Consider the following 21,435-nt stretch of genomic DNA (forward strand, 5'->3'; position numbering starts at 1 on the left):
CTTTTTATTTAATTAAGGCTTTTGACGTTGTCGACCGCGAGTCTCTCAAGGTGGCTTCCAGTGGAATATTTTAGTCTAGGCTGAGATATGTTTTTTGAAAATGTATTTTCTTCTGAATTTTAATAAAATTTTGTTTCGTGTGACTTGATGGTCGTGTGGGGCTCGGACCGCGAGAGAGTTTCAAAGAATATTTCCCGTGAGGTAGCATCTTAACACTCCCCTCTGTATTAATTTATCATTGCAGTGGTTTTGTTTTGAATAACAACAATTTAAAATTTCAGAACATTGCTCCAGAAATAGAAAATAATCAGTTAACAATAGATAAATTTAAGTTACACATTTATAAATATTCAATTGTTTACTTTAGTCCTACATTTCACTCCTCAAAACTAGGACGTTATCTGGTCAGAAAGGCATTTTATTGTCTGCATGAAGTTTTGCGTCGATTTTAATATGACCTTAACATTTACTTTAAAATAATATTTTGTTAATAGTATTTATTTATATTTTATTGATATTGATATAAAAAATCTTCTATTGTGTTAAATAAAACAAGAAAACTACGACTTTCAAGTCAGATAGTATTTAAATAACCACGATATTTCTTCACTTTGGTTGTGGATTACAATTTTTATGAAAATTTGATTAAAATAAATTGTATGGATTGTTCCATAACTTCCGATGTATCAGAAGTTTACCACGAAAGGGTTGACAGTTCATTATTTATTTTTGAAGTTACGTAAACTATACAACACGTTTTAATAAGAATATAATTTTTGTATAATTTTGGTTGAAACAATACTGAATAAGTTTACCAGTAACAGCGAGTAAAATTTAATTGCTCTAAAAAAATAAAATATTTATAAATATTAAATTAGCAGAGGCTTTGTGTTTTTATTTTATTTTTGATACTACTACCCATACTGGATATAATTAATAACAAGTTAGTAATACACGACTAACGCCAACATAAGTTACCGTTTAAAGAGATGACCGGTAGGTATTCATGGCCATTACTTGCCGTATTCCTCGCCAAAACCGTGGGAAGTGAGGTATGTATTATATTTATCAACCCCTACGCGTCGCAGACGGACTCGTCATTCCAAAACATTATGTAGTCAAATTACTCATGTCTTGTGTTTTACTATATGCCAGCTGTTAGAGTTATAGTTAAAATATCAAAACAAACAAAAACAAAACTGAATTATGATACATTATTCGATTTCGTAATCACACACTTTAAGCTGAACGCAAGTTAAAATATACCTTTAATGTTTGTATCAATGGAGGGGGAAAGGGTTACAACCCCTAAATCCTCCCACTACTAATATATACTACCGGATATGTCTGTTAGATGGATTAGTATCGTTACTAATCGTGACTTAAACTGAGATTTATAATATATATAATAATAATTAACATATCTATAGTAATTTTGAATATATAAGTTGTCGAACTCGCGGAACTACAATAAGTTCTTCCACGTTCAATCGGCTTGAGTACAGGTTTCTTATTATGTTTTTTTAATATCGCACTTATTTTATCAGTCGTTCCTAGGATGAAAGGGATGTAAGACCAGTTTTGGATGTTCTTAAATTTGATTTCGATCTAACCGTGTCACACTGCTACATATTCCAACTCTGACAATCTGCTTCTCGAAAGTTTTATTTATCTGTGTTTTAATGTAGTGTTATTAATCCATTTTGTGTAGTGTTTTGTGTTATATTATATACTGCGTATAATACCAGTTATCTTTATCTGATGTGTTGATCGCACGATTAGTACTGTACATCGTGCTGGATACACGTAGGCTATTCAATACCCTGAACTGTTTAGTGTTCAGATAATACGTATTGTTGTTTGTGTTGATTTCCTGCATACCGAATGTCCTGTACTCCCCTCTAATTTCTTCGTTATCATCACGTATAAAATAGAATAGAGTATATTTCATTCTAGAAATATTTAGTGTAACTACTGTGTGTGTCTACTGTTTACTCCAGTTATCTTTATCAGTGTGAACCGGAATGTTTAGTGATATTTAGAATATGTTATAACAAGGCAAAGCAACACTACCTGTTCCAATGTTTCCCCACCATGGCCAGCACGATATTGTTATACTCCCACACGAGCCGATCGACTGACCTGTCCTCTGATACAACAGAGTAACCTGTTTGGTCACAGAGTGCGACCTCAGTGCACCTGACAAGAGCTTACTGCTCACATGTGGTCAACACTACCTGTTCCAATGTTTCCCCACCATGGCCAGCACGATATTGTTATACTCCCACACGAGCCGATCGACTGACCTGTCCTCTGATACAACAGAGTAACCTGTTTGGTCACAGAGTGCGACCTCAGTGCACCTGACAAGAGCTTACTGCTCACATGTGGTCAACACTACCTGTTCCAATGTTTCCCCACCATGGCCAGCACGATATTGTTATACTCCCACACGAGCCGATCGACTGACCTGTCCTCTGATACAACAGAGTAACCTGTTTGGTCACAGAGTGCGACCTCAGTGCACCTGACAAGAGCTTACTGCTCACATGTGGTCAACACTACCTGTTCCAATGTTTCCCCACCATGGCCAGCACGATATTGTTATACTCCCACACGAGCCGATCGACTGACCTGTCCTCTGATACAACAGAGTAACCTGTTTGGTCACAGAGTGCGACCTCAGTGCACCTGACAAGAGCTTACTGCTCACATGTGGTCAACACTACCTGTTCCAATGTTTCCCCACCATGGCCAGCACGATATTGTTATACTCCCACACGAGCCGATCGACTGACCTGTCCTCTGATACAACAGAGTAACCTGTTTGGTCACAGAGTGCGACCTCAGTGCACCTGACAAGAGCTTACTGCTCACATGTGGTCAACAGAGGACGGTATAAAGTCATACAAGTATACCATAATTCGAGGATTTCACGTATTTCTCGCCAACTTTTAAATTTTTGTGCTGGTATCTTCAGTTAATACCCGGTCCTATTGAGACGACATCAAATGTTCCCCAATAAGAAATGAAAATTTTTTAAAGGAGAGGCCGATCACCTTTTAAGCCTTATTCTGTCCGTCCTCATGGGCCACTGGCCTGAGCGAGGATCTTATCAAACAGAATAAGGGGAGAGTCGATACAGTACGAGGTCGATGGTACTGATAAAAGGTGCAGCGGTCACAGACAGGATTTGAACCTTCACTATCTCTAACTCAGACCCAAAGTCCAACGACTTACACCGCTCGGCCATCGGCACTCCCTAAATATTAAACTTCACGCACGTTTAAATCCTAATTTTTGGTTTCAGCCTTATGTGAGATATCTCATTTTAGAGATATAAGTAATAATCATCAAAACAGCATTTAGTTTTTTGTAAAGTGGATACTTTTTAAATATTTAAACGATAAAGCGCAAACTCGATATTGAATATAAATTACAAACCATTAGTGTTCACAGTCATCGTAATTTTAACGATTCATCAGTATGGAGACTACCGTATACGTAGGAATAGTAATAAATTTATGAGTTTAAGGCGGATTCCCTGTTTATAACAGTTTCAAAGTTTATCCCCGTGTTAAAAGCGAGGTCTCAAATGCACGGCCGGCAGCTTACTGACGTTCCCTCTTAACTTTGCTACCGAACTGCATTTTAGTGTTTAAGAGCCATCCATAGGTGTAATAGAAGTCATACCTTGTTGTTTAAATTGTTTAGAATCTACTAGTATACATTATCAAAAATTTGAAATATCTTTAAAAATGGGAAAAGTGACAACTATGACATACTTTCAGAAATAGTACTTATTTGGTGATTCTGGATAAATATTTGCATTTGCTGACGAGATAACAGTAAAAATCAGTGGAACCGTAAAGGTTTGACATTTCGTAACATCTTGTATACAAGAAGATAAATAAATTACAATTTTTTGTTTCCTAAATGATGAGTGAAGTGACCTCTTAAATGAGGTATGGCTCGACCTACAATTACATTTAAAAATCAGTGGAAACGTAAAGGTTTGACATTTCGTAACATCTTGTATACAAGAAGATAAATAAATTACAATTTTTTGTTTCCTAAATGATGAGTGAAGTGACCTCTTAAATGAGGTATGGCTCGACCTACAATTACATTTAAAAATCAGTGGAACCGTAAAGGTTTGACATTTCGTAACATCTTGTATACAAGAAGATAAATAAATTACAATTTTTTGTTTCCTAAATGATGAGTGAAGTGACCTCTTAAATGAGGTATGGCTCGACCTACAATTACATTTAAAAATCAGTGGAACCGTAAAGGTTTGACATTTCGTAACATCTTGTATACAAGAAGATAAATAAATTACAATTTTTTGTTTCCTAAATGATGAGTGAAGTGACCTCTTAAATGAGGTATGGCTCGACCTACAATTACATTTAAAAATCAGTGGAACCGTAAAGGTTTGACATTTCGTAACATCTTGTATACAAGAAGATAAATAAATTACAATTTTTTGTTTCCTAAATGATGAGTGAAGTGACCTCTTAAATGAGGTATGGCTCGACCTACAATTACATTTAAAAATCAGTGGAACCGTAAAGGTTTGACATTTCGTAACATCTTGTATACAAGAAGATAAATAAATTACAATTTTTTGTTTCCTAAATGATGAGTGAAGTGACCTCTTAAATGAGGTATGGCTCGACCTACAATTACATTTAAAAATCTTTACAAAATTAAACCTTTCGGGGAATTTTAGGTTGTTAAAATTACTTTCCCGAATTCGTTGGGGCTGAACTAGGGGGGGGGTCTTCGTTAAAACGAAGAAGGTACGTTTCTTGGTTCTAACTCACACTGTATAATTGTCTATGTTCTATTTGTTGTGATTGATTTTCTTTAAGATCTTTACGATTAGTTAATTAACGGGTTGCCAAACAAAATAATTCTGCTTACTCGAAATGATGGAGAGGATACAACGAAAGGTGAGTAGGTGTGTTAAATTATATCTTATGGTGTTTGGAAGCTGCATTTATTCCCTTTATTTACCGGGATAGCAAAGATCCTAAATTATAATTAAATAGAGATAAAGGTTGTATAAATACAGTCTCGATTACCTCGTTGCTTTAATTAAATCAACATTATTCCTTTCCAACACTAAACAATTAAGAAAAGACGAAAAACACTTAAAGGTGATCCAGCTGTGCGCATCAAAATATGAATAAGGTAAATAGCAATATATTTAATGAGTGATTTAAAACTATCTTGTAAGGTTATATTACCAATAACACGATACACAGATAGTATATTACATCTGAAGAGATGCACTTAGGTTTTAGATTGGAATATCTGATTATCCTCTGACATTCTGAGACTCTTAGCACACTGAAGTGTATGTTAGTTTGTACAAGTGTGTCATTTTCATGTATATAACTAACAACCGAAGAATATTTGATTTTTGTTGTATAAAATATACTGGCTTATCACTACAATAACAAATAACTGATTGAAACATTATTACACTATCCTACATTGAAGTATTATTACGATGCATAATTTAGAATTGCATAATAATATGTAGTCACTAAGTAGTAAGTTTATTATTGTTTAAAAAAATGCTTTATCTTATTCGTGATTTAGTTAGAATCTGGACGTACCTACAAAATAAGGAATCTAAAACTTAATTACATTGCATTGCCTTCTTAAGATAACAATGCTAAACGTTCAAAACTTCTTATTACGTGGTCATTGAAATACTTGTTGTTTACACCCTTTCGTTATAAATTCATCTAAGATGGGTAACAACGAAATGTTAGATTTAAATATTTGTATTGATTGCAGCATCATATTGTAAGAGGTTGATTGTTCAATTAATTAAATCTCCATATGTTTGAATTGTCAATTACATGGTTCGGCGTTGTTATGAACGAAAAAATGTAAAACAATTAAACTATTATGAAATTGTAATATATTTAATGTATACATAAGTTAGTATTATATGTGACATTTGTGCTTGGTACTTTTGTGTAACATGTACTGATTTTAATACATGTTATTAGGTACGTTACGTAAAACTGTTTGTGACATTTCTAATTTATGATGTATCAGTGTATGCATCGGCATTAATACATATCCAAACTCACTGAGAGCCAAACAGAAAGAGACCGGTAATCTAAATAATTCCCATTTTATTTTGTACTGTGGGAACGTAAATGTTATATAATCTTTTAAGACAAAGGAAGTACATTGTAAATAGGGAAGGTGTTGAGCAAAGGACTAATATAACAATATATGTGTAAAATGTCCGTGGTCTAGAATAAGATTAGTGCCAAGGTTTTCGGAGTTTATAGGAAATTGTGATGTAGGCATATTACTTGAAACGTTTATGCCAGAGCACGATGTTCATTTTATTCCTACAAAATTTATAGTATAAGTTAAAGTTCATTCCTGCTTGTAAAGTATTTGAATTTGGTCGAAATATTGGAGTATAATTTATTTATTAAACTTAAAATCTTGTGTTATTTAATGTTTGCTATTTACAGAAGCTGAAAATGCGCTATGCACAGTACACGAAACTGTTGGCCTTACGTTGACCATATATTCATTCTGGATATTTATTAAAATTACTATTAATTGAGAACTAGATCATAATAGTTCAACCACCTTTTTAAATTCCAATGGTCTTAAAAATCAAAACCTGGAGGAAATGTTGCGTAAAATTAAAGCTATAGTTTAATTATCCATCAGAGTATCGAAAGACCTTGTTATAAGACCAAAAGGAAGAAAAGTGTAAGAACTATTAGATAATGATGGGCTAATAGTACTAAATGACAGAAAGGGGGAGAAGAGGGGACTTAATTTTATTGGCGGCATGGGGTGTTCGGCCATTGATCAGGCAGCAAAGCAATTTCAATGCCTTATATTCATAGAGCATTTCAAAATTATAAGCCACACGGGAGCAAACCGTGTGCCAGTAGAAATCACTATCACACATAAAGTGACTATTGTGTGAACGCCTGATTCAATGTGAATGTTACGTTAGCTCCAGTTCACATTCGTCTTAGTGCAGCGTCTGAGATCTGACGCTGTCACAGACTTGACTCCTGGAATCTGGAGTCATGTTCGTCCGAAGAGATGGCAACGAAAAAGCTCAAAAAGGAACTCTTCGTTTCGACATCAGAGACACATAGACTACAAAATGTAGTGTAATCTAGGTGTAGAGGCTTTCTCATTGTCTCATCAGGTGCATAAATGAGAGCACTACGATAGTCCAGTCACCATCCCATACCACAGTGGAGCAACCGAGTTTTGTATACAACACGGAGATATAAATAAATAAATATTGTATCACGTAAACAATGTACAAAATTGTATTGCAATTGTAAGTTTTATATGTCAACTAAAATTTACCATTCTTTCATGACAGTTGGACTCATTCATTCATACAATATTTTCCATCCATAATCTCGTTTATTCGAATTTGTCCACTCTAGTCGCAGTGTCATTCAGCCAATTCAGCGGTCTCCCAATCGTGTGTCAAAAACTCGTCCGTATTAAAAAATGCTGCTTGAATTAAGGCTGATTTCAGACGAGCTTTAAATGGCTTGGGCATATTTGCACTTTTAATGGAATTTGGCAGTCTGTTGACAAATTAAGCGCCTGCCTGTGAAGGCAAGCGGTATGAACTACCGTCCTTTGTCTCGCAGTGCGGTAATTGTACCTGCCTCTAATTTCATAAGAGTATACATTAATATCTCTTAAATGTTCGCATTTGTACTTAAAAAAGAGACACACTTCCAAAATATAGAACAGGGAAGTGTCAACAGCTGCAAATGTTTGAATGCCTACATTTTCTCTCCATTTCAATTTTGCAATTATTCTGACTGCTTTTTTTTGAAGTGAAAACAATCTGGACAAGTTTGTGTTCGTGCAACCTCGCCACAAAACCAATCCGTAGAAGAGGTGTGGGTAGATTATCCATAATATGCCGTCATCAGCACCCGGGCTGGGCAATATTTGGATAGTTGTTTCAATATATAGATTCCTGAGGATAACTTTGAGCAAACACTGTCTACATGGAAGTCCCATGTCAACCCCCGATCTAGGTGTATTCCAAGGAATTTCATTGAGTAGACCTCGTCGATATCAGTTTCACCCAGCGTGACTGTTGGACTGTAATCTGACTGACTTTGTCGCAAACCGAAATGAATGAATGTTGATATGGTGAGAAGGATGTATTCAATGTGAATGTTGAGTTTGCTCCAGTCTGTAACAGCGTCAGATCTCAGATGCTGCACTAAGAGGAAGGTGAACGGGAGCAAACTCAACATTCACTATCACAGCCGGGAGATGAGCTGTGTAGATAAGTTTTAGCCTTTATCTAAAATCAATTGAAGGGATAAGGTTGTTCACCTAGCTATCAAGATAGGGCTGGGCAGATTTTAATATGCCCCAACTGTCCCGTGACATTCCAGATAATGTAAATATAAAAAAAATAAATCGCATCATTAAACCTTCTTCAATACTATGTTCAAGCCACAATCAAAACAATTCATAAACAGTTTTTTAAGGAGAATGTATAAAATTGCGTGAATGCTTTAGATGTTTAACAATCTTCTTGAAAACTAACTCAAACCATAGTTAGACCTACAAAACGTAATTAAATCGTGGGTAAAAAGAAATATAAAAACAACATGCCCAGAAAAACGAATTTACATTTCAGCAATTGAATCCGGGATTTAAATCGTGCCAAAGACATAAATGCTTGCTGGGCGGCAATAAACAGGTTCCAAATTGTACAAACAAGTAATACAGGACATACTGCAGCTGAAGAATCAAGATTGGATAAATGAGTTTAAAGTTCGTTATAGAAGATGGAAGGTTTGGTAGGATAATAGTATTTCGGAGATTTGCCATTATTTATTTGAAATTTGAGTGGCAGTCCATTGCCGCAATTAGTTTTTGATCACTTAGGGTCTTTTGTATACCTGAAGAAGAGGGTATATTTCAATTCTCAAAACCCTTTTTGTAACATATAACGATAGCAAATGTCCGAAATCCGGTTAGTATATCAAAGTCTTGTTAAGCCCTCTACAACAGGAGATGGGTTTACATGTTGAGCCGGGGTTTGATTTAATTGAGTATTTTTTATTTGATTTTGTTACTTTATTTACAAGCAGCTTATGTTTACTTTGTGTTTCTTTGTGGAAGCTGAGAGTCTTTAATACTAGTTTTCTCTTCACAACCTCTCAAATTTTATTAAACAATATTTGTTTCATCAATACCTGTATCCAGGATCATTGCTCAGTACGTTTATCTGGTTACTCAATTAACCCCTTGACTGCTGTAAACGTACATATACGTTTTCGTCCGCGGAGCCCTCACTGCTACGCCCGTAAATGTACGGAACACGATGTATCTCTTTGTTGTAGTCCACTACTACTGAACAAAGGGGCCCACACCATCTAGCGGCCTCAATATGAACTATCTGGACACTATTCTCTTGTTGATTGGTGCTGCTACCTGATATATTATATTTCAACTACCACAAAACCACGTGCATTTCTGTTCTGAATAAGTTTTGTCAAATGTCAGTCACAGAAGTGGTCTTGTCTTGTGCTTTTATGTGTTTTCGGACTTATTGAGGTGTTTTATTTATATAGTGTTTATTTATATAAATATAATTACTAGTATAGTATTACTACTGGACATAATTTTGTTGTTGTTGGATAATTAGACTACCATTATGTCTATGGATAACGAAGGCGAGTATGAGATTAGAAGATTTTTAGAAATGCCGAGTTCTGAAATAGGATTGGATTTGAGTGATTTATCAGAGGATGATGACGTTGTTGATACTGACCCTTTATACCAGCCAACATTATCGGTAAGTGAATCTGAATCCGACTTGGATCTTGATTGTAATACACTATTATTAGAGGAGGTTAGTGATCTTGACATCGTTGAGGAACAGAATTTACCTGGACCGATTGGATTGCATTTTTTGGATATGTCTATATTAAATGCACATGCCATATACCTTTGTCAAACAGGCAGAAAACCAACGTTGCAGCAGTTCCACCTAGAGCTTGTTCGCCAAATAATGGCTGATAATTTGGAACCACGGACAAAACAGAAAGGTGGCCGACCCTCTGTGGGTGATAATCCAATGCGTCTAACACAGCGTCATTTTCCATCTCTTGTACCATCCACGGAAAAAAAAGAAAAATGCACAACGTATTTGTCACGTTTGTAAAAACACAAAACAAGGAGAACAGAAACGCCGCGAATCGCGCTACCAGTGCGCTGAATGCGATGTTGGGCTGTGTGTGGTGCCGTGTTTTGCACTATTCCACGAACTCAAAAATTATTGAATAATAACTCAAAGAGCTTTACAAAGTGTAAATACAAACAAATGTTCTAAATAAATACGTTTCTTTTCATTGTGAGTATTATTTTTCACTTGCTAAAGAATTATAAACAGATAATTTCCTACCCATCTTTAGTTCCTTCAACCCCCCTCCCCCCCACCATCCCATTATATAAAAAATACGGGTTTCCCCCTAATTACTCCTTATTGTATTCTGGAACTGGCCCTCTAAATAAATAGTACTCAGAGTGCTGTATAATATTGTTTTTGCCAATAAAATGATTAACATTAATTTTGGTTGCAAGTGGCAAAAAAACCCCGCAGTGAGGTGTCAGTACTGCAAGAGTATCACAGCATTCAAGGGGTTAATCGATTTTAGCCGAGAAAAGGTCAGTATAACCTTATCGTTCAACAACACATGAATTCCTCTTGGCTGTGGTACTCACAGTAAGAGTGGGTGCCATTTTACATTAGAAAACCAACCAAGATTACATCAGTAGGAATTCGCCTGGACTGTTATTAAAAGCAATACCAATGAATAATGAATGTTGACGACACGTGTCGCTCGACAGTGTCACAAGAGTAGCAGGCGCTAGGCGGTATCATACTTCCAACACGAAGTTGCTGCCACAGCAGACAGATAGCCCGGACATTACCTTGACCTGGTTTTCATTGAACCTGCCTCACTTAAAGGATCTGATAAATATCCCAAAATAGGGCACCTTCCTGGAAATCACGCGCACAATCTATTGTTGTCTTAGAACAAGAAGATGAGAATTTGCAATTAGTCCTAAAAGGCCCTTTGCGCTGCTTCGTGAGTAACAGGATATTCTGGACGGGTAAGATAGGGTTCACCTCCTGTCCACGACGAAGATTTTGGGCATTAATCTCAGTCATGTCTCCTTGGAATAAGGAGGGAGGCCAGCTCTGTACCAGCCTCTCCAGTCAAAGGTGCCGGGCTGGCACGTCCTTATGTCCTAGCACTTAACACTCTAGGAGTCTCACCAACTTCAAAATCCATTTCCCGCAGTATACTCTTGCACCCCAGTATCTCGAAATTTGCGGTTGTTGATGCCTGTCCCGGATATCCATAGGGTTCCCCAGATTTAAGTGACACACATGTTTTTGCTGTACCCAGTGTAGGTTCAACTGGAAGGCATAAACTAGCCATAATTGAACCCTCTTCGTGAAAATAATAATTTAAAACAAAGAGTATTTAAGGAAATTACTTTTTTATGAATTAAAAATATATCCCTTCAGTGATATTTCATATAAATACTACAGAAATGTCATATCACTATCTTAAACCGTGTATCAGTGGGCCTGATTACAAAATATTTCCAAATACTAATTAAAAAGCCTACAATTCTTCATGGGATTATAAAAAATCTTCTAATTTTCTTGTCTTTAAACAAAATGTATAAAAATAACGGCGACAAAAATTACATACAAGTTCGCCAGAAATTAATCCGACCCAACACAGCTTGCGAAAATGACAACTATTATTTATACAAGAAATTTGGAGATAAGCATTTATTTTTGGCTTTTGCTGACACAAACGCTTTGCCCCAAAAACTCTCTGTCAGTTGTCCATATTTGCTCAACGTTATTATTAAAAACGTTGTTTGCCATTTAGAAAGTCAACGCTACGAAATCACCACTGGTAGATTCTAAAGCGATATATCCGATTCATATTTCTTATGTACCATTAAGATATATCGGTATTAAAGATTTATTTCTCGCATTTGTTTATAGTTTATGAGTAACCAAACGTTCCTTTAGTGCAACTAACTTATGTATCAATATTTAGATGATAATTTGACCAAAATACTGAAAGTATAAATGCTCTAAAACCTGAACCAAATGCTACGAACGATAAGTGTAGAATAGTCTACCCCTAAAGAAATCTTGGGCTCTGAAATAATATCAAGATTTCTGTGTGGATCTGGCCTTAGCTATTGCTTTCATACTAGGGAAGCACCTGATCTCATTCGAAGGAGGCGCAATGTAGAAAACAAAACAACCCAAGCTCACAGTCCAAATTTTGCTTTGGGAGTTTTAAGGAAATGTTTTAAGAAAATCTTCAAGCTTAATGTATTAAGAAGGTTAAAACCAACCTAACAAATATAATCCGTATTCTTCAATATGATATAGGTCAGTACAGGACCCCCAGAAATAGACATATGAATTTGTTACTCAAACGTGGGTTTGATGTTTTAATATATGATATGAGCTGATCGAGTTAAGAAATTTATAAATTTACGAAGTTATAATACACACGTGTACACTTCCAAATGTACCTCATTACAGTTCAAGATTTTCGCGATACTCGAGTTACAAATTTTAAAAACTACAGTCGTAATTAAAGACTATAATTTCAGTTAAAGTGTAAAATGTATACCAAGTGTGAAAACAAAAACAACCCGATCTTGGTTATTAGTTTTTCTGTAAAACTTGAAAAGTAATTCAGGGGTAGAATCAACTGTTTGGGACTCTGGAATTAGGGATTGTGTAACATTCCCCATAATCTGTAAGGAAATCCCTACTATTCTCAGTTGCATGTATTACAGATTACATAATCCGCTATGGCAAAAGGCTTTCTCTGTAATATGTGGCTGGTCTGGCTTTTACATTACTCGTTGGAAAACAAGCATTACAGCATTGGAAATTCTACCTACACCGTTTCTTGGAACAAACCATTCATTATAACTATATTCTGACTGTATTTAAATTTTGGGAAACGTAAGTTGGTTTATATAGTTTGGAGAATAGATAAAATACCCTCGGTTCGGATAAACAAGAGAGAAGGAAAGTTTCAAAATTTAAGTATTTTTCAAGCCATTTATAAGTCTAATATCCAACCAGTAATCAATTAGACCGCCACTTACCATCAAGGCAAGTTTTAAGCTATTTAAATTCTACCAGATTTCAACTACTTTCGTACTGGATTCGGATTCCTGTATCGGTTCCTGAAAGATAATCTGCAGGTGTTGCCGCAAACTTCACTGACGTCCGGGAGCATATCTGATAAGACAAGATGATACTTATACTTTCTAATCTGGATCTAATCTTAGTTTATATTTATATTTTGATAACTAATCTTCCAGTTTTATACGAAGTTTATGCTTTCAACAACGTTCATTTAATTTACAAAATAATGGATGTAGCCAATTGATATCCTTTGACAAAATTTTATTTCAAATTCTTATTAAATCAGAGTATATAAAGTTTCAAAATGGCATATCACTTATTTTAGCTAGTTCAATGCTATTTCAACAAATCAGGTTCGTTTAGAATCAGTTTTGTTTAATACAGAACTCGATACCTTTTAAATTATCTACAGAAAGGTAGTGTTAGGAAATAAGCCCTCATAAGTGGACATACGGGAGGACTTTCCTGAGTATCGACATAAGAGAGATCACAAAGGTCAATTCAGGTCCATACATAAATTAAATGAGATTAAAGGTTATCACCTGTAAATGTGCGAGTAATCAGCCTGTTGTGCTTGGTTCTGGTCTTTGTCACCCCTCAGGTAACTCTTGACCTTGTCTGCGAAAGTGGCATCACCTTCTTGGTGTTCTTGCCAGCGCGCTCTGCACGAGTCCCGGAATGAGTGAAGGCGGCCCAGACAGCCCTGGTACTCGTGAAGTTTGTCCACCATCCTGAAACAACATTCGTGCTTCCTACAGTATGTACAACTTTGGGTTCCTGCCAGCGCGCTCTGCACGAGGCCTGGAATGTGTAAAGGCGGCCCAGACAGCCCTGGTACTCGTGAAGTTTGTCCACCATCCTGAAACAACATTCGTGCTTCCTACAGTATGTACAACTTTGCGTTCCTGCCAGCGCGCTCTGCACGAGGCCTGGAATGTGTAAAGGCGGCCCAGACAGCCCTGGTACTCGTGAAGTTTGTCCACCATCCTGAAACAACATTCGTGCTTCCTACAGTATGTACAACTTTGCGTTCCTGCCAGCGCGCTCTGCACGAGGCCCGGAATGAGTGAAGGCGGCCCAGACAGCCCTGGTACTCGTGAAGTTTGTCCACCATCCTGAAACAACATTCGTGCTTCCTACAGTATGTACAACTTTGCGTTCCTGCCAGCGCGCTCTGCACGAGGCCCGGAATGAGTGAAGGCGGCCCAGACAGCCCTGGTACTCGTGAAGTTTGTCCACCATCCTGAAACAACATTCGTGCTTCCTACAGTATGTACAACTTTGCGTTCCTGCCAGCGCGCTCTGCACGAGGCCCGGAATGAGTGAAGGCGGCCCAGACAGCCCTGGTACTCGTGAAGTTTGTCCACCATCCTGAAACAACATTCGTGCTTCCTACAGTATGTACAACTTTGCGTTCCTGCCAGCGCGCTCTGCACGAGGCCCGGAATGTGTGAAGGCGGCCCAGACAGCCCTGGTACTCGTGAAGTTTGTCCACCATCCTGAAACAACATTCGTGCTTCCTACAGTATGTACAAAATTGTGGGCTCCTGCCAGCGCGCTCTGCACGAGGCCCGGAATGTGTGAAGGCGGCCCAGACAGCCCTGGTACTCGTGAAGTTTGTCCACCATCCTGAAACAACATTCGTGCTTCCTACAGTATGTACAAAATTGTGGGCTCCTGCCAGCGCGCTTTGCACGAGGCCCGGAATGTGTGAAGGCGGCCCAGACAGCCCTGGTACTTATGAAGTTTGTCCACCATCCTGTAATAACATACATACTTCCTCTACAGTACAACATATTGTAGCCCCAAAATGTCATTCAACTTAAAGGATTACATGGCGGAAATGCTGTTTTAATATTAGTTTACAAACGACAGCAGCATGTATAACATTATTTCAGCATTTTAAACTAAATAAAATTAACAGACACGGCATTTCAACATCCCCAAATTTTCAAATTATTTCCACGGGAAGTAGTAAACATATCCCGTTAGTATGCGATGCATTTCATTTCTTAGGTCTTCCTAAAGGTGGTATCCTCCTAAAGGAATAGTATTTGTTGTATGGAGCTCGCTACGTACTCGTAGAGCCAAGACCGTACACAAACACCGACTTATTGGTTCGTATTTACATTTAGTGTTCTCTTTTATATTCACATATTAAGTTATACCGGTTTCAAGTATTAGTCCATACTCAGTCATATGTAATAAGAATGTAATAAACTTTATTTACCTTTTAAACAAGATATATAGAAAATAAATATTATAACAATAATTTACAACGTATGACACCTTTTGCATCTAACAAAGAATATTTACAAATTATAAGTAACAGAACACTATTTTATATTAAAAGAGACAAACAAAGTAGGATTCCTCCAAGGCGAGCCTATTCGGAGAATTCTCACTACATAATGAAAAGTAATGTTGAGCAGCAAAAGTAAATTAAGTTAAAACACATGCCAATTTTAGTATTAAGTATACACATGAAATGATAATACTGCAATAGTTTGATTAAGCTCTATCAAGATTAGCTCATGATATTGATAACATAAATCCACTTACAACAAAAAAAAGTTTAACGCGCTGACTTCTTCCGATCAAAAAAGTACTGAACAAGTTAAGAACGATACCCCTAATACCAAATTTACATAATCTATTCAATAGAATTTCATGATTAACTGTGTCAAACGTTTTGGCGATATCTAGGAAAAGGCCACTTATAGAACATCCGTTATTTGTACCAGATAATAGATAGTTTTGTTTTGTTATAAAATCAACTAAAGCTGAGAGTATTCAGCGCAATAAAATGTGTACATTATTGACCGTCATGCATTCCAAATTTTGTAGCGTAGCTGCTCGTGTTTTGGCGATATCTAGGAAAAGGCCACTTATAGAACATCCGTTATTTGTACCAGATAATAGATAGTTTTGTTATAAAATCAACTAAAGCTGAGAGTATTCAGCGCAATAAAATGTGTACATTATTGACCGTCATGCATTCCAAATTTTGTAGTGTAGCTGCTCGTGTTTTGGCGATATCTAGGAAAAGGCCACTTATAGAACATCCGTTATTTGTACCAGATAATAGATAGTTTTGTTATAAAATCAACTAAAGCTGAAAGTATTCAGCGCAATAAAATTTGTACATTATTGACCGTCATGCATTCCAAATTTTGTAGCGTAGCTGCTCGTGTTTTGGCGATATCTAGGAAAAGGCCACTTATAGAACATCCGTTATTTGTACCAGATAATAGATAGTTTTGTTATAAAATCAACTAAAGCTGAGAGTATTCAGCGCAATAAAATGTGTACATTATTGACCGTCATGCATTCCAAATTTTGTAGCGTAGCTGCTCGTGTTTTGGCGATATCTAGGAAAAGGCCACTTATAGAACATCCGTTATTTGTACCAGATAATAGATAGTTTTGTTATAAAATCAACTAAAGCTGAGAGTATTCAGCGCAATAAAATGTGTACATTATTGACCGTCATGCATTCCAAATTTTGTAGCGTAGCTGCTCGTGTTTTGGCGATATCTAGGAAAAGGCCACTTATAGAACATCCGTTATTTGTACCAGATTATAGATAGTTTTGTTATAAAATCAACTAAAGCTGAGAGTATTCAGCGCAATAAAATGTGTACATTATTGACCGTCATGCATTCCAAATTTTGTAGCGTAGCTGCTCGTGTTTTGGCGATATCTAGGAAAAGGCCACTTATAGAACATCCGTTATTTGTACCAGATAATAGATAGTTTTGTTATAAAATCAACTAAAGCTGAAAGTATTCAGCGCAATAAAATGTGTACATTATTGACCGTCATGCATTCCAAATTTTGTAGCGTAGCTGCTCGTGTTTTGGCGATATCTAGGAAAAGGCCACTTATAGAACATCCGTTATTTGTACCAGATAATAGATAGTTTTGTTTTGTTATAAAATCAACTAAAGCTGAGAGTATTCAGCGCAATAAAATGTGTACATTATTGACCATCATGCATTCCAAATTTTGTAGCGTAGCTGCTCGTGTTTTGGCGATATCTAGGAAAAGGCCACTTATAGAACATCCGTTATTTGTACCAGATAATAGATAGTTTTGTTTTGTTATAAAATCAACTAAAGCTGAAAGTATTCAGCGCAATAAAATGTGTACATTATTGACCGTCATGCATTCCAAATTTTGTAGCGTAGCTGCTCGTGTTTTGGCGATATCTAGGAAAAGGCCACTTATAGAACATCCGTTATTTGTACCAGATAATAGATAGTTTTGTTATAAAATCAACTAAAGCTGAGAGTATTCAGCGCAATAAAATGTGTACATTATTGACCGTCATGCATTCCAAATTTTGTAGCGTAGCTGCTCGTGTTTTGGCGATATCTAGGAAAAGGCCACTTATAGAACATCCGTTATTTGTACCAGATAATAGATAGTTTTGTTATAAAATCAACTAAAGCTGAGAGTATTCAGCGCAATAAAATGTGTACATTATTGACCGTCATGCATTCCAAATTTTGTAGCGTAGCTGCTCGTGTTTTGGCGATATCTAGGAAAAGGCCACTTATAGAACATCCGTTATTTGTACCAGATAATAGATAGTTTTGTTTTGTTATAAAATCAACTAAAGCTGAGAGTATTCAGCGCAATAAAATGTGTACATTATTGACCATCATGCGTTCCAAATTTTGTAGCGTAGCTGCTCGTGTTTTGGCGATATCTAGGAAAAGGCCACTTATAGAACATCCGTTATTTGTACCAGATAATAGATAGTTTTGTTATAAAATCAACTAAAGCTGAGAGTATTCAGCGCAATAAAATGTGTACATTATTGACCATCATGCATTCCAAATTTTGTAGTGTAGCTGCTCGTGTTTTGGCGATATCTAGGAAAAGGCCACTTATAGAACATCCGTTATTTGTACCAGATAATAGATAGTTTTGTTATAAAATCAACTAAAGCTGAGAGTATTCAGCGCAATAAAATGTGTACATTATTGACCATCATGCATTCCAAATTTTGTAGTGTAGCTGCTCGTGTTTTGGCGATATCTAGGAAAAGGCCACTTATAGAACATCCGTTATTTGTACCAGATAATAGATAGTTTTGTTATAAAATCAACTAAAGCTGAAAGTATTCAGCGCAATAAAATTTGTACATTATTGACCGTCATGCATTCCAAATTTTGTAGCTGCTCGTGTTTTGGCGATATCTAGGAAAAGGCCACTTATAGAACATCCGTTATTTGTACCAGATAATAGATAGTTTTGTTATAAAATCAACTAAAGCTGAGAGTATTCAGCGCAATAAAATGTGTACATTATTGACCGTCATGCATTCCAAATTTTGTAGCGTAGCTGCTCGTGTTTTGGCGATATCTAGGAAAAGGCCACTTATAGAACATCCGTTATTTGTACCAGATAATAGATAGTTTTGTTATAAAATCAACTAAAGCTGAGAGTATTCAGCGCAATAAAATGTGTACATTATTGACCGTCATGCATTCCAAATTTTGTAGCGTAGCTGCTCGTGTTTTGGCGATATCTAGGAAAAGGCCACTTATAGAACATCCGTTATTTGTACCAGATAATAGATAGTTTTGTTATAAAATCAACTAAAGCTGAAAGTATTCAGCGCAATAAAATGTGTACATTATTGACCGTCATGCATTCCAAATTTTGTAGCGTAGCTGCTCGTGTTTTGAAGTTACCAAGTCATCACCAGGTAATCCTTCGAGTAAATACGAGTAATTTTAGCAAAAAAGTTTACATATTTTGAAACGACCCTTAACCCAATTAATTTAGTTTGTTTAGTTGGGATTTATGTTGTTTAAAATCGGATGCATATGAGTTAGAAACCTATCTAAAAATAAAAAAAAAAAAAACTGTTATTAATATAAGAAACACAAATTAAACGTTAACAATAATTACAGTCTCTGAAAGTAACATTTTTATGGAAACGCACAAACAAAAGGTTGTAATTTCGATTTTTTTCACAAAAGTTTATATTATACGTGATTTAAAATGAGATCAGGCAAAGCATTGATTGATTGATTTTAAATAATTAACAGTAAGTAAATAAAAAGTTTTGATTTTTTGTAGTGATAAGGTTGTGAACTGATAACATTGGAATGTAACTCATTCATACTGTGTGCCAAACTAAGCCAATACTTCCAATGATCGTAAATTTAATTTGGTTGTTGGTATAATATGGGTAGGAGAGTCGTTGCCCTACGTTTCTAGTCGTTGGACTTCTGAACTGAGTTAGAGATAGCGCAGGTTCGAATCCTGTCTGTGACCGTAGCACTTTTTATCAGTACCATCGACCTTGTACTGTATCGACTCTCCCCCTTATTCTGTTTGATAAGATCCCCACACAGGTTAGTGGCCCATAAAGACGCCGAATAAGAATTGTTTAAGTTTGTACAAGTTAACTTGACTATATTGCATTAAAAAGTATAAATAAATAGGCGCTTAGAATCTTACAGCGACGGCAGTACCAGACCAGCGGGAGAAGAGCGTGTGAAAGTCTAGATCGTGAAGGTTTTCAGGTTTGTTCTTATTCAAAGTATTCCATACAAACTTATCATTGTTGAAATAATTGTCTCTGCTAAAATAGTCAACAGTTTAACTCCAAAATAACGAGACTGGCAAGAAATCAATAGTTTTTAAATAAGGGAAGAATTTTTCTCCTTTATATAACGATTAAAATTACGGACATCTAAGCTAAAACTTATACAGAAATTAACCTAATATCTTAAAAAATATCTACCGTCAGTAATACACTTTAAACAAAGAATTAGAATCTTACAAACTATTAAAAATTCTACAGCAACCAATGTTAAGTTAATATGTAGTTCTCTGCATATGACGTAAGTATGGCGGGAAGGATTGATTCAAAATTCACCTTCGTATTAGCGCAGTGTCTGAAATCAGACTTAACTCCTGGAATCTGGAGTAATGTTCATCTGAAGACACAAAAAAAAAACTCGACAAGAAAAAAAGCTATATGCAATATCACCTAATCCTTTATAATGACTGCAAGTTTCGTAAATATATATGCGTGTTTGGTTGAACGAATGGCACAAACATTTGCGAATAAACATGTGACTGCTCAGTTCTAAAATAAAAAAGTGCTACAAAAGAAATAGTATTAATTTTTTATCTGGGTACAATTTCATCCATAAAAGCACATGTAGAATTCATAAAGAATGAACGAGAAAAAAAAGATAAATTATAGAGCTTGGGACTACTGTTGCTAGTTCATCAAAATACGTTATCTTTCGATTATCAACTAACTATCATCTTACGAGATTACGGTAGCAATACAGGTTACGGCAGTTAATGCACCAACAGCGAGATAAAATAGTTTCTTTGTAAATGAGGTCACTTAGTGTATCGCCCCGAGGTCTTCTAGGTTATGCTCAGTCTCGTGTGTTTGTGATGATTAAGTGGCTGTGTTAAGTGGTCTCAATGACGGTCAAGGTTCCTTATTACATTTACGTGTTTGTAAATATGTCAGCAGAACAGTTTTCACACTTGGCACATTAACAAACCAAACTGTGCTCCACCAGATAATGTGTTAATGTTGATTTTTTCGATCCCGTCGGACTAACATGGCTCCAAATTCTAATCTGTAACGGCGTCAGATTCTAGACGCTGCATTAAGAGCAAGATCAATTGGAACTTAACTCAACATTCATATTGAATCACAGATTTTAGAGAAGATTGAGAACAAGTCGATATCAATCTATCATTGAAACCACAACGGGCGAAGCCGTAATAGATAGGCTGGTTTTGCTAAGGGGCCATATTTGTATTTAGTGTGTCGGTAGTTTTTACCACAGTTGAAATGGAAAAATACAGATTTTGTTTTTGCCGTGTATCAGCTTTTAACTTTTCTCCCTGAAATCTTCAACCGGATCGCATTATAACTTTAACACATGGCTAACATTATTGTTTTGTTTCAATTAAAATCTTGACATCGTCAAAAAAATATGAATTTTACTTTTTCTAATGGGAATCTATTTTGCCTTTACAGAGTCATAAATACGAAATGTAAAGTTACATATCATTGATGTGTCATAGAATCCAATACCTGTAAAATGGCTTGTATTTAATGAAATAATGCTGTGGCTGGTTCATAATGGTGGGGGGGGGGGGGGAGG

The 21,435-nt window shown here is 36.1% G+C and overlaps 1 protein-coding gene across 1 annotated transcript in view; it reads right to left on the reverse strand.

Annotated features, from left to right (window-relative positions):
- LOC124370038 (proton-associated sugar transporter A) overlaps nt 1-21,435 on the reverse strand; it is a 105,757-nt gene that overhangs the window by 45,847 nt on the left and 38,475 nt on the right. The window contains exon 2 of the mRNA XM_046828350.1: nt 13,816-14,004. Within this exon, the coding sequence (XP_046684306.1) occupies nt 13,816-14,004 (189 nt within the window). The remainder of the gene's footprint in view (nt 1-13,815; nt 14,005-21,435) is intronic.

Source organism: Homalodisca vitripennis, chromosome X (assembly GCF_021130785.1).
Source record: "Homalodisca vitripennis isolate AUS2020 chromosome X, UT_GWSS_2.1, whole genome shotgun sequence".
Classification (NCBI taxonomy): Eukaryota; Metazoa; Arthropoda; class Insecta; order Hemiptera; family Cicadellidae; genus Homalodisca; species Homalodisca vitripennis.